The 13546-nt window shown below is 30.1% G+C and overlaps 1 protein-coding gene across 3 annotated transcripts in view; it reads left to right on the top strand.

Annotated features, from left to right (window-relative positions):
• Positions 1–13546, top strand: part of LOC118189478 (hemocytin-like) — a 728690-nt gene that overhangs the window by 264113 nt on the left and 451031 nt on the right. For all 3 annotated transcript variants that reach the window (XM_085820839.1, XM_085820840.1, XM_085820838.1), the window contains exons 29-30: positions 101–422; positions 8354–8524. In XM_085820839.1, the coding sequence (XP_085676965.1) occupies positions 101–422; positions 8354–8524 (493 nt within the window). The remainder of the gene's footprint in view (positions 1–100; positions 423–8353; positions 8525–13546) is intronic.

Genomic DNA, 13546 nt, shown 5'->3' with positions numbered 1-13546 from the left:
TACAAATTTCCTTAAAATTCAAATTTTACTTGTTGCATTATACTATTTTGTGAATAATTTTGCGCATTGGATCTGCTAGTATGCTTTATTTTCGTTATAGGCACACTTGAAAAGTGGTTTAGAAATACTCTGGGACCTAGATTCTACTATTCATGTGTATTCTCCTGTAGAACTATTTGGTCAACTCCGTGGACTTTGTGGTACGTTTACTAAAAATCAGCAAGATGAATTTTTGACCCCTGAAGGAGATGTGGAAAAAACAGCAAATGTCTTTGCAAGAAAGTGGATGGTAGAAGAATTGTGCCAAGACATACCACAGGTTCCAGATGTTACCGAAGAGGAGAGACCATGTGAGAAATATCCCGGAAGAAGAGAAATAGCAGCTAAAGTGTGTGATTTTATGAGAGGGCCGGAATTTTCTGGTAAGCATAAATATTTTTAAAAATATTTTTAAACTTTTATTTTAAATTATGATAAATAAATGTTATGATAAATATTATTTTTGTCTTTCTGCGTAGATGAAAAATAACGTCAAAACACGGCCTACTTTTGTAACACAGAATTTCTTTGATGTCTAGTAGTTTATTGTAAATATACAGTTGTCTTTTTGCCATGAATGTAATATATTTATCTTTAAGTAGGATTTTATACGAATTGCAAGGATTTTTTTAAATATTACATGGTGAGTAACATTTCCCTTTTGCTAATTTTAGATATCCGCTGACAACCAAAACATATCAAATGATACTTAATATGGTTAATTTCTTTGCTTAAAAATTGCATCGTGTTTTTGTTATAATGTGATATAAATTTCTGAATACAGTCAAACCTCATTATTGAGTTGTTCAGATAATAGATATCTCCGCTCATGTGTTCAAATTCTTTTGATTTTTACTACCGTAGAAGTTGTATACATTTATATTATTTAAGTTTTGTATCTAGCCCATATACTGTACATACTAGTCGTATGTAAATCTAGCCCAAATACTGTTTTCTTGTTGTCTTAAAAAAACTATAAAAATATGAACTACCAAGTTAGCTTCCTTTTTAAAAGCATTCTCAAATGACGCCATTGATCGGACCCTCCAAATATATTCAGTTTCTAGGAACATACTCCAAATTGTGTACTGTGCTTTAAATTGAACATCATGAATTCTGTTTTCATCATGAATATCTGAATTTAGTTTTGAATTAGAATATTTTCCTTAAAAATAATAGCAAAAGGAATAATTTAACTTTTGAGTTATTCCTGAATTTATTCATTTCCCTCCAAAAAAGGTTTCAGATTATACTTGGGAAACAAAATATTTTATTTTAGAGTCTTTGAGAACCAAAAACTTTGATTAACCAAAAACATTTCTTTATTTTATGTGCCTTGATCGGTTTTAAGGTTGATTCTAAATTGATGGCTTTCAAATTTTTGTATTTCCCTGACTTCTCTTCTTCCCTCTATTTCTTAAAGCGATAGTTATAATTAGAGCAGTTGGTTTTAATGAAGTTGATCCATAAAGTATATTTCAGTAAAGAATAGTAGCAAGAACAAAACGTAAACAGAAAATCATTATAAAACCTTTCATCTGAAAAATGCACCTCCTAATTAGCAAACTTATGTCACTGCTGCTCCAAATTGTTGACATTATAATGGAAACTTAAATGCAGTTTTCTTAGATATATGTGTACTCGATCAGGATTAAAATATTAGATTCGTCTATGTAGATAAGGTGTCCGCCGATAACATAACGGCGAAAACATCGTGGACGAAAACGTCGCGGAGAAAACTACGCAAAGCGAAAACGTCGTGCTACAAAACATCGTGGGAGAAAACATCGCAAAGTGAAAACATCGCAGTCCTAAAACATCGTGGTACAAAACATCATCGTCGAGAATCAAGCGGTTCAAAAACTTCCAAGTTTAAAAAAATCGTCGTCGAAAATATCGTGGTAAAAAATAAAGTATCTACAAATAATCGCATGACGATAACATCGAAGACATGCTTTTTTCATACATGCTTTAATAACTGTTAATGAATATTCCCATAATGATTTGTGAGCGCAAGATGTAAAGAAGGATAATTTTTACTTTCACATTTTTTATTAACTAATAAATTTTTGCTGAAAAAGTTAGAAGGAAACTTAAGCATAGCAAATTAATGCAACTGATAGCAATTAATGGAATTTTAAACCAACATAGTTCTCCCACGATGTTTTCGGCTGTAACCGTAGATAAAATTATATTATCTTTATTTGCTTTAATTATTTAAAAGCATTGTTTTCATTTTTAATTTGAGTATATTATTTCCATTATTTTCTTTTATTTATTTAATCGTCCTAAAGGGTAGTTTTGAAACACGATTTTGAGTTGTTTTACGTTTCATTCAAATCTTGCCATTCGGGAAAACGTAAGATATTATTATTAGCCCAAACAGCGTTAGCCCAGAAAGGCTATTAATTTCGTTTTGGCATTTTGCATCGATTCACTGTAAACGGCGAATCCCTTTTCGAATTGTTGCCACCAAATATTATCGCCCTGTGTTATATTAAATGAAATTAAATAAAAAAAATCTGCATAAATGTATGTTTGTTTCACGCATTGTAATAAAAGACCGGTACCTAGAGCCATCAAAGTTTGAATAACGTAATGATCCTACGAATATGGGCATCTGTAAACCCTGATTTGGAATTTGGAATTTGTTTTATTATCAGTTTCATATTTTGTAATACTTTAATGCATTGTTAATTAACAAACTCAACGATTTCAAAGCAAATAATGAAAAAAAAATTATCTCCAGCGCGCGAGACTGTATCGGAAATTCTAAACATATGCTCAGTTTAAAATTATTTTGCAATATTGCTGTTGAATTAAATTGTACGGTTTAAGTGCGAAGAACATGATATTTAATACTTAAATGTAACACACTAAATGTTAACTTTTATTTAAATCTGAAAGCTTTCAGATTTAATTTTCTGAAAAACTAAGATAAAAAATTTAAATTACTAAGAATCGAATAACAGTCCGTAACTTACGGAACAAACGAATTTGTGATGACGTCGTAGGCCACTCGAACTTACCTAACTATGACGTCAGAAAAAAGTACGTGATCTTTGATGTTATGGGCTACCTTTTGAGACTTTTCAATTCTTCTCTCGCTACTTTAATTAAGGGGAAAACTATATACACTCGTAAAAGCTAGATTGCAAAAATCCCTTTTTTTCCTTGAATATTTGTTACATAAACCTAAATAAACAATGTAGTAAATATTTCTTGCATGTTTAAATTTCGAAGCCTTTTTCTTTGAAAAATACACTCCCGTAGATTTCATTACGTGCTTCTTTATCAGGCAGAGGTGCTTATCGTCGCTTTAAAATGACATCACTCTGGCACTGAAGGCACGTTAGCGGTGTGGAACTGTTTTCATGTAAAATTTGCTCCTCCACATACAATCATTTGCCTAAATGACTGCTCAGAACCCATTTATCAAAAGACAAAGTCGTCAGTAGCAGGTCAATTTCCTAGCCTAAATGTTTGATTTTTGGCTCTTTCATATCTTAAAGATTTGGTCTGCTGTGGAGAAGTATCAGTTTTGCCAGATATGAAATATATTCCGCCAGTTGCGAAACGCTTTAAGGGAAAACACGACCCTCGATTCTTTAAAACGAGCTATTTTATGATTTCAAAAGGTAGTTGCCCTTAGTCGACCATAGAGACGAAGCATATTTTTCCCTCAATATATAAATCAACTCTGCAGTTTACAATCAAATTTGGATAAAGTACAAATGTGCCCCTTTATGATGAATTTTGAAACTATTTTTTAGCATTGCATCATTAATATGTTTCTAAATTTTAATAGCTTTCTAATGAATAGACAGCTAAAACAGGTAAGATTTAATTATAGATACTTGCAGATGACTTTAGTTTTCGTTTTTATACATTATATGGCTTTGTAACAGTAGTACTTATAGTCCTCTATATACACACTCAATATTAGAAACACAGTACGGGGTATTAAATCTACTTAGTTTACGATAAAATCAGGAAATAGAGGTTGAAAATAATTCCTTGAATTTGAAGTTTAGAAGAGAAATCATATGCTTTTAATGGATAAAGACCTACAGTCGAGTTGGAATTTAAATTTCAAGGCTTCCTGTAGTATTCCATCATCAAGTAGCTTCTATCGACTAGGCCAGCGGTTCTCAACCTTTTGATTAACGCGTACCATCTAAACAAAAATTGAAAAACTTTAGTACCACCACTACAAAATACTACTACCACCACCACTCTTGAACAAAGCTCAGATCGCATAAATTTACGAGTATTAGCGAAATAACTTAATCAGGATGTGGGGTTTTAATTTTTGAATTTAATAGTTAAAAATACTTTGCTTCTTTGCGTACCACCTATTTTTCTCTTGCGTACCACCGGTTAAACATCCCTGCGACTAAGCTATCGCAGACAACTGGAAGGCTTAAATAATGTCTACTTAGAAGAAAATTCAGAAGAATAATGATAACTGTATTAAACATTCTTCAACGACACATTAATGATCATTGATGTCCCAATGAAGCACTTCGCACTAACTTATTTTATACTTGAAATTTAATACTTGACTTTACATTGCTTATTTCTCAAAAAACTTCATTGGTATTTTCCTTTTAGAACTTTAATTTTTAATTGCTAATTTCTAAAGGTACCACTTTATTGGTATTTCTTTTTGGACATTCTTCACTCTTTACTTTAGGTTTTGACTTTTACCCTTGCCTGCATGAATGACGAAAGACGAATTGAATGATTGGAGAGTTAGGTTTGGAGGCAACTTACCTTTGATAAGTCTGTCTCCTGCCTGCTCAACAGTCATTCACTTATGCATTTAAAAAAAAATTTTTTAGATTAATTTTAATTTGCTAAATTGGTGAATTTATTTTCATTGGTTTGGTTTTGCACTTGATTTGCTTATGCTATCTGAATTTAAATGATATTGTAGATTAGTTCGAAAATTAAATCTTTTATATGTTTGCGCATTTTTTAATTATTTTAACTTTAAATTTGCTTTTTTACGTATATACATGTTTGTTAAAATTTAAATTTGTTTAAATTTAAATTTCGTTACTTGCAGCAATGGCGCAAAGAATTAATTAAATTTGTATTTAAATTAAATTTATTTAAATTCAATTTATTCTTATGAAACATGGTTTATTAAAATAGTCTTTTTAGTCTAAATTTGTGATTATAGTACGTATCTAATGCGCGAGCAAATTTAGTTACAAATTAAAGAAGATTGTTATGACTTCATAAAACTCTCTAATCCAAGCATGGTAGGAAAAGGCTGTAATTTCAGACAAACACACATTTTACTGATTTGCGAAAGAAATAGTTTTCTTATTATGAATATAAAAACTATTTCTTAATATGAACTTAAACAATATGAACTCAATCTTAAAAATTCTTAAATCTTTTATACCTAATTAATATTAATTTAAATTCGTATTTAAACTCTACAGTTGATAATTCTTTAAGAAATTGTTGAAAGTTCTTTATTTTAAATCTGAATTTGCAACATCAGAATTGTAATTTTGTAAATAATATTTATTGCTGTTTTGCTTCGCATTCTTAGAAATGCATAAATTATGCATTTTTCAAAGAGATATAATCTCTATCCAAGATCACCTATAAAAATGAAACTATTAAAGATGAATGCGTTATTTGCGCTAAAAAAATTGTAAGAGATTGATGAAAGATAAATGCATGTTTAGATATTCAATGAAGATTTTATACGTGAGTTATAAAAATAGAGTTATATTAAATCATACTTTTCTAGGATAATATATTTTGAATAAGTATAATAAAGATAAGAGAGGAAAAGAAGTAAATTTCTATTAAAAAATATTTCTAAGGATAGATTATAAAGAAATTATCTTAAGAAAGATTCTAAACTTTATGTCAAGATTATTTTTAATTCATATTTTTCAAGATATAACCAAAGTATTTTCTAAAAGGTTTTAAACATTACCTCAAAGTTTCATTTAAGGAATGTTCTTTATGCATTAAAAGCTTTATGTTTACCTGAATTGTGTTCGAATCAGTTAATATTCTGTTGCATATATTTTTTAAATATACACAATTTTTTTTTTAAATTCTGAAAGGATTCAAATTTTGACGTCACTATTGAGAGTTTTTTTTAAAGTTTCTTATGCACTGAGTGAGCTTGCAGTTTACCAGTCTTCTGTTCGACTCACACCTGCTAACACAACTTAGTCTTTTTTACTTTGTTATTATAAACAATACTTTCTTCACGCTTACGCTATATAAAATTCAACAGAGAAAAATCACAAAACATTTTAAAGCAGCACATGTTTCGAATTCTGGTTACAATGCTAAAGTGTTACCATTAATTTGTTTAAATCTTTTCTCAATTTATCCTATCACTGTTCAATTTTCATAGTAAGATGGTTTACAGAACATTTTTTTGTTTGCTTATTATTTACGTCTTGGCTTAACTTTATTTATCAAACATTACATTTTCGAACTTACGTCGCATAAAATTCAACAGAAAAATCCCAAAATATTTAAGAATAGCATATCTTTAAAATTTCCGATAGAGAGTTAAGGTGTTTTCGTATATATTTTTTATATAATCGCTATATTATTTCTTTAAAAATAATTCAGGGAGATAACATTTGGTGGAAAAATTCTTTTATTTGAATATTGATACTGATAAAGTGAGGATCACGATCAATGGAACGACTGGTGCTAGAAAAGACGACAACGCAATAACTGATTTTTGCCACTAATTTCTGAGTTTTTATTTCCTATTTTCTTTAAAGTAGCAGTCCACTTTTTCTCATAAATTTCTTGCATTTCCTCACCCACTTAATTTATTCTCTCAAGAAAAGTTTCAGTGCTGCTGTTTTCCCCTTTATGGTTGGTTATAAATTATGTATCAGAACCTAATTCAATAACAACTTTGCAGTCACCAGATGGTTGAATTGGATTAAACCGGTCTCTTATAGGATCAAACAAGAGTCATTTGCTGATTGAACTGAATTGGTTCCTTTATTACGACTGATCGTTCACTAATAATGACCCTGATGAATAAGATCGGGAACGGGGAGTAGATGAAGAACGATGGGAAAGAATGAAACAAAGAGCCGAATAAATTGAACGAGCAGTGGGATCCGAAGAATTGATTCTGTTAAACTGCCAACCATCTGTACTGATTTCTTTAAACCATAGTTTTGAGAATCCTAAAACATCTTTCTACACAGAACTAACAATAAAAATGAATATTAAAAAATTGTTAAAATACTTGGGAAATGATAAAAATGAAACTCATCACTTTTAACATGGGAGGTAAAACATTCTTTCCTTCCTTAAAATGTGAATTGAAATTTCCTGACCCAATGTTAACAAAAGCTCTCGTTAGGTGAACTTTATAAGAGCTACCGCTCTTTTTTGATCAATCAAAGTGCTCTCGCTCAGTGAATCGGTTCGCTGAATCAGATAGCTAGCAAAGATCACATTCCTAGTAGATGGTAGTGTTTTCAGATTGATAATTAAAGCTAAAATCTGGTGAAAATTTATCAGATTTTACCCAAAATAATCCATGTAGGAGTTTTCAAAATTTTGGCAAATTAATTTGATAATGAAGTTAGCCTTTTATTTAGAGGATTAAATTATTTTTAATATTTCAGCCTGTACCGAATACGATTTAAATATACATTTGACTCAGCATATTTATAAAAATTGAACCTAAGTAACAAATAGTTTTTACATTTAGTTGCTGAGTGATAGCGGTGAAGAACTAAATATCACCTTACTGCCTTAATTAAGTAATCTGTGAGCGCATACTCAAAACAAGCTTTTAATCTATAAATGGCGTAGGATTTCATGGCGACTTTAGAGACTGCATTTTGTCTACTGTCAACGGCGGCAGAGTCTAATTTTAAAAACTAAGGAGAGCAAAATCACTCCTAATAATTCAATCTCAAAATGAGAGGAGAATGTTATATAGACGTTTTTGGTTTATTATAAAGTATATTTTTGAGTTATTACTTGCGGTTACAGTACATTTGAGTTTAATTTTAACGGCACTACTTTGCCCATACAAAATAAGTTTTGAATAAACGGAAAGCCAGTTTTATAAAATATATTATACTATAATCCTATTTAAAATTTTATAAACAGTGTTACTGAGTACAAATTTCTGTTATTCTTAATATATCAAAGTAAGCATGATTTTAATTTTCATATAATGTTTGCTAAGTAAATTATTTGTTGTTCTTTTCAATTTTATCATTTTTAATGCATCATCAAACTCGATAAATTTCAATTCATAATTTATGAATTATTCTAATCCTAGACTGTCATCCACTGATCGATTATACTCGTTATTATTCCAACTGCATGGAAGACGTCTGCGACTGCGAAATTGAGCCAGAATTTTGTGCGTGCTTATCTTTCTCCAATTATGCCGCAGCCTGTGCCAAGAAAGGAAAGCCTCTATCATGGAGACAAGCTTTCCCGCCATGCGGTAAGCTTTATATGCACTTAAAAGTTTTATTAATTCAGAAAATCCCTTCACTCTTAGTTAAAATGTTTGCTAAAATTCATTTATATATTTTATTTTAGTTATTTATTTTCCCCAAGTTTTCAGAAAATAGTTAAACGTATTTAATTTGTCACCTTGTAGCTTATTTTTCTGTTTGTTTTCTTCTCTTTTTCGATTGACTGATGAAATTAGACCTGTAGCTTCATTTAGCCCTATTTACATATTTAAGCAATTGTAATGCAAGCAAAGCAGAAAAATGTTTTTCTTGAAGAAGAAGGACTTGTGCCATTTGCACCTAAAATGCTTAAAGCTTTTCTATAAACAAAACTGACTCTAAAACTAAATTTCAATTTTTAATTGCAAAATTCAGATTTTAATACAACTGTAAGAACATTGTTCAAAATAGTACTATTTTAAGGTGCTATAGCATTCCTAAATGTAATTACTCGCTGTGAGTGGTTACGTTCACCTGACAACTGGAAGGTTTAGAGTTGAAATCTCCGGTGAAACCAGAGATGATGTATCTTGCTTCCGAAAACTTATATTCTCTATGCACTTCCGAAAACTCAATCTGTTTGAAAATTTAGTACATTAATTGTGCTTCTGTAATATACTTTTTAAATTTAAAAATTTTTCGATAAAATTTATCATAAAAGCGGACTTATTATTACAAATGCAAGCTAAAGGAGCTTTTGTTTCATGGAAAAGTTACCTTTACAAAATTAATTTAAAATGAGTTTCTCAAATCTCACAAAGCTTCTTAGAGCAAAGCTCCTTAAATCCCGTTGAACGGTATGACAAGTTTTACAAGATAATGAGCTTTTGCCTAATTTGGTATATTATATTTCATTGTTATTTAAAATACCTTAGTTTCTTTGATAGTCATCTTTTATCATTTTATAATCTAATCTTATTCTATATTCTTATTTTATGATCTAATCTTTTATCGTTGTAATGTATAGAAGGATATGAAAGCAAAGTACGAAATAAATAATTATACAAATATAGTCGATAAAGCTTGTTTCTATACAGTGTTTCAAGAGCAGATTCAAAAGGCTGTGCCGTTCAGAGTGTTAACTTGCTTATATCAAATGCAAAAAACCTGTATTTTTTTAGCTAAGCTATATTAAAATAATGTAAAAGGAAATATCTGTTATCACGGAAGTTGTGTGCATTGTTATTATTATTTAGTCTTCATTCAAAATAATGTGTAATAAATTCCTTCAGGCTTCAAACTAAGCTGTATAACAGTTATCAATCTTTATAGTGAATATTCTTCTTTTCGTGCATTTTTATATGAGCGATGGCTAGGTTAACTTTCACCGTTTTCAATTGCTGTCTTCAGTGAGCTGCTGTAACGCTATTTTAGATAACCATATTAATAAAATACATTATTTATATACAGAACAATTTATTTATAAACATTTTTAAACAATTTTTGAGAGAACCTACATTTATAATAAACCTCATCTTATTAATCAACGCAGGAAACTCTTCTATCCAAAGTTTGGAAGCAACGTGTTACTCAAACTTATAGTTGATAAAGCTTGTTTCTGTACAGTGTTTCAAACTAAGGAGAGCAAAACAGAAATGAATCAGATATTCTCCTCAAGTTAATGAATTAATTCCGCGTTTTCTACAGAGATCAGAAAGTCAGAAACTGTGTATACCTTAAACTGAAATCTTCAATAATCTCTCATATCGTTTCTCCAACACTTAACGATATTAATTCTTTAACCGATGTCCAACTGGTGATAACTGTGATATAACTTTTTCTGCTTCATGTGATCTGTTTCAAAGTAGATCATGATCATTAACCTTCGAAATAATTGAAGAGAAGACTTTTGTTAAAATAAATTTCGCGTAAATTAAAGATAGCTGAAAGGAAATCAAGTATGTATATTTGCCTAATCATGTACTTAAATAAATTAACTTCGTGAATAATATTTACACGAAGTTCGAAATATTTCTTTAAATTTCTAAGGAAAATATCTGTATTATATTAAAATTCTTATCTTTAGATACGGCAGTTTCCTCCAGCTTCCAAATCCCATATTCGTGCGTAAATTATTAAACATTATATTCCTGCTAAAGACATTTTGCTAATATAGAATATCTCTGCTTTACAGAATAGGTTTATATTCAAGTGTAATCTGTAAAGCCCGATTGTTTGAATATCGTAGGGAATAAACTGGAGTAGGCAGAATTCTGTATTCAGTATTCAGAGAGTATTATGATTTAAACCTTTTGATGAGAGATTAGGAATGCTTTGGTGAGGAAGGAACTGCTAACAGTATCTTTATTGTTGTTCTTGCCAAACATTCAAAATAAACTCAAATTCGTAGTCATGTCTCACATCCTAATTTTAAATCATCAAATTTTGATTAATTATATTGTTGTACGAACTCATTCGCTCTTTCTGAAAAAGGAAATGACAACTTAGAATGAAACTTAATCTGCGAGTTTTAAATGAATCTTCCAGTTTCTTCCACTTTTATTACAGTGAGCGAATTTCCTCTGAGTAAAGGTGTCCACCCTTGATGCTTTAGCGTTAAGACATCAGGCACTGCTACCTTAACATGGTCACCGGCAGGAAATTATTGCCAGCGTAGGGAACGTCTTAGAATAGAAAATACTGACGAAATAGAAAATGCTAACAAAAGGCTAGCTTTGAAATAGGAAGAATAATCAGGTTGATCCAAGCGTGGGCAAAGATAATCTTGGACTCCCTACTCCAGTTACACTTTTAGCCTAGACTTGGTTTTAACACCTTACCTCGTAATATGAAGGTCTATAATTACTATATACGACAAACATCCTTTATAGATTTGCTTTAACCTTACAAAGATAAGCAGAGCGTGAAAAATCAAATTTAGGATAGATGTCATCAGCAAAAGTTTTGTATTTTTGACTCTATTCTTCATTATGCCAGAATAAAATCTTCGAGATAGATCTGTCTTTTAAGTCATTTTCAAATATCAATTTTATTTGCCTTTAATTTACATAAAAAGAGAACATATGCGTTTCTATGAATAGCAAGAGCCTACTTTCCCATTAGAAGAAAAAAATCATGCAACAGTTTTTTTAATTAATGTCATAAGTAGGTTTCATTTAGAAATATGAATAGCTGCACAACTTCAATTTTCTTATTTTGAGATAAGAACTCTTATGAGTTCCTATTTAGAGATTTTTCGCATAAAATACGTTTTTCCTCTTATTTTTTCCTTCCTTTTTTCGTATTTATATCGCCTAACACAGCATTTTTCATTCTTAAGCAAAAGTTTTGGCTTACAAAAAGCTGAATGCTGTTGTACTCTCTATCATATTTCAAAGGAAGTTTTCTTCAGCTATAATGAAACTCATTATGTTATCTTTTGATGTGAGTTCATAGCAATTAAAATATTTTGATTACTTTTACGTTATTCATAGCAACTCTAAATATCTGAACCACAGTTTCGACTTTTCGTATCTTATAATGACGGAATATTTTATGTCAAGTAGCAAATTATATTTCCTTTATGATTTTTATGTGCAGTTAATCTGCTATCGTTACATAATACTTTTATTTTCAAGGTTTATTGCTCACAAATGCTTACAAATATTATCACACAGATTGATCCTGTGTTTTTTACTTCCTTCTGGTATATTGAGACCGAATGGACAAGATTGCTCAGATCTGATAATTCAGTCTTAGTGAAATTCTTAACGAACACCGTTTGTAAAATGTAAATAGGAGCTATGTTCCTTTGAATGCCTTCCATGAAGTCATCTTTCCATTAGGCAGACAACCCTCGTGCGCTTTAGCGTGTTCAAATAAACAGTTCTCTTTCCTTTGAAAATGTGCTTCAAATAAAAAATCGCATAAATTCAAAAATCATTTGAGCAAACATATTTGCTTCCGAAATAGGAAAACTCATCACTTCTAATATTATAATATTTACTCATTTAAATTTCGGAAGTCTTAAATTATCAGACAGCTTTGCACGAAAATCCTATATCTATCACTAATTTAAGAAACAAGTTATACCATTATGAATTATAATTTCATTATACGAACTAAAAACGTAACTACACATATTCGGAACACAAACAGATTTTATCAAGGTATTGAATTAAAATGAAATGCAAGTTCTTTGCCAATATATTTTATACAGAAACGAAATCCTAACAGTTTAGTCGACTTTGAGTTTTATTTAATGTTTCCACACACTTCTGAGTTTTAGTTAATGTATTTACATGTATGTAAATTTTGAAATGAAGCCTACAGATTCTTACTATGTTACTCTGTCAAAATCATGAGTCTAAAAGCAGCATAGCAGGAATGTTAACTGAGATCATAACATAAGCTCTCATTTGCATCTGCATGCTTCCTTATAATGGGACAAGGAGTTCTGCTTTAAACAGCAATCCATCACTGCTAAAGACAAGCAAGCATCCTTGCCGTAATTGCTATCTTTTAATTTCTAATTACGAAATGCCAGTATTCCATGCGCCTTTTTCATATATACTGGTTTAAATCAAATAGTACAAATCGCATAAGTACACTAAATATTCTTTATTTAATTTATTAACAAGTGTTTTTTATATTTGAATGATTTCTTTAGATTTATTTATCATAAATGTATAGTCAAAATGCTGAGAAACAAGCCGAAACTGATTATCATTGAATTGGAAGTCTTAAAATAGTCTGTTACCATTGATCCGCTCTAACTTCTATATTCCCACAAGTTTCAGGGTACAGAAATGGATTTTCGGGTAATCTTTTAGGTAGCGATTCATAAAATGTTTTTCATTCACGACCCCTTTTTTTCGCTACCTTTCATATGAAATATAGATTAAACATATGAAATAAATATTTTCCCATAAATAGTTTATTTCTTTGGTAAACAATGTAGGTATGAAAAGAAGTAGTTTTGGGATTTGTTTCAAGTATACTAAAATTAATGAGAGAAAATAACATTTTAATGAGACAGATGTGCTTGTTTTCCGATGCATAACAAATTC

Source organism: Stegodyphus dumicola, chromosome 7, assembly GCF_044657685.1.
Source record: "Stegodyphus dumicola isolate Sdum_Otavi_A_Nest chromosome 7, ASM4465768v1".
Classification (NCBI taxonomy): Eukaryota; Metazoa; Arthropoda; class Arachnida; order Araneae; family Eresidae; genus Stegodyphus; species Stegodyphus dumicola.
Note: the sequence above shows the minus strand (reverse complement) of the source record. Positions and strands in the feature narration are given on the sequence as shown.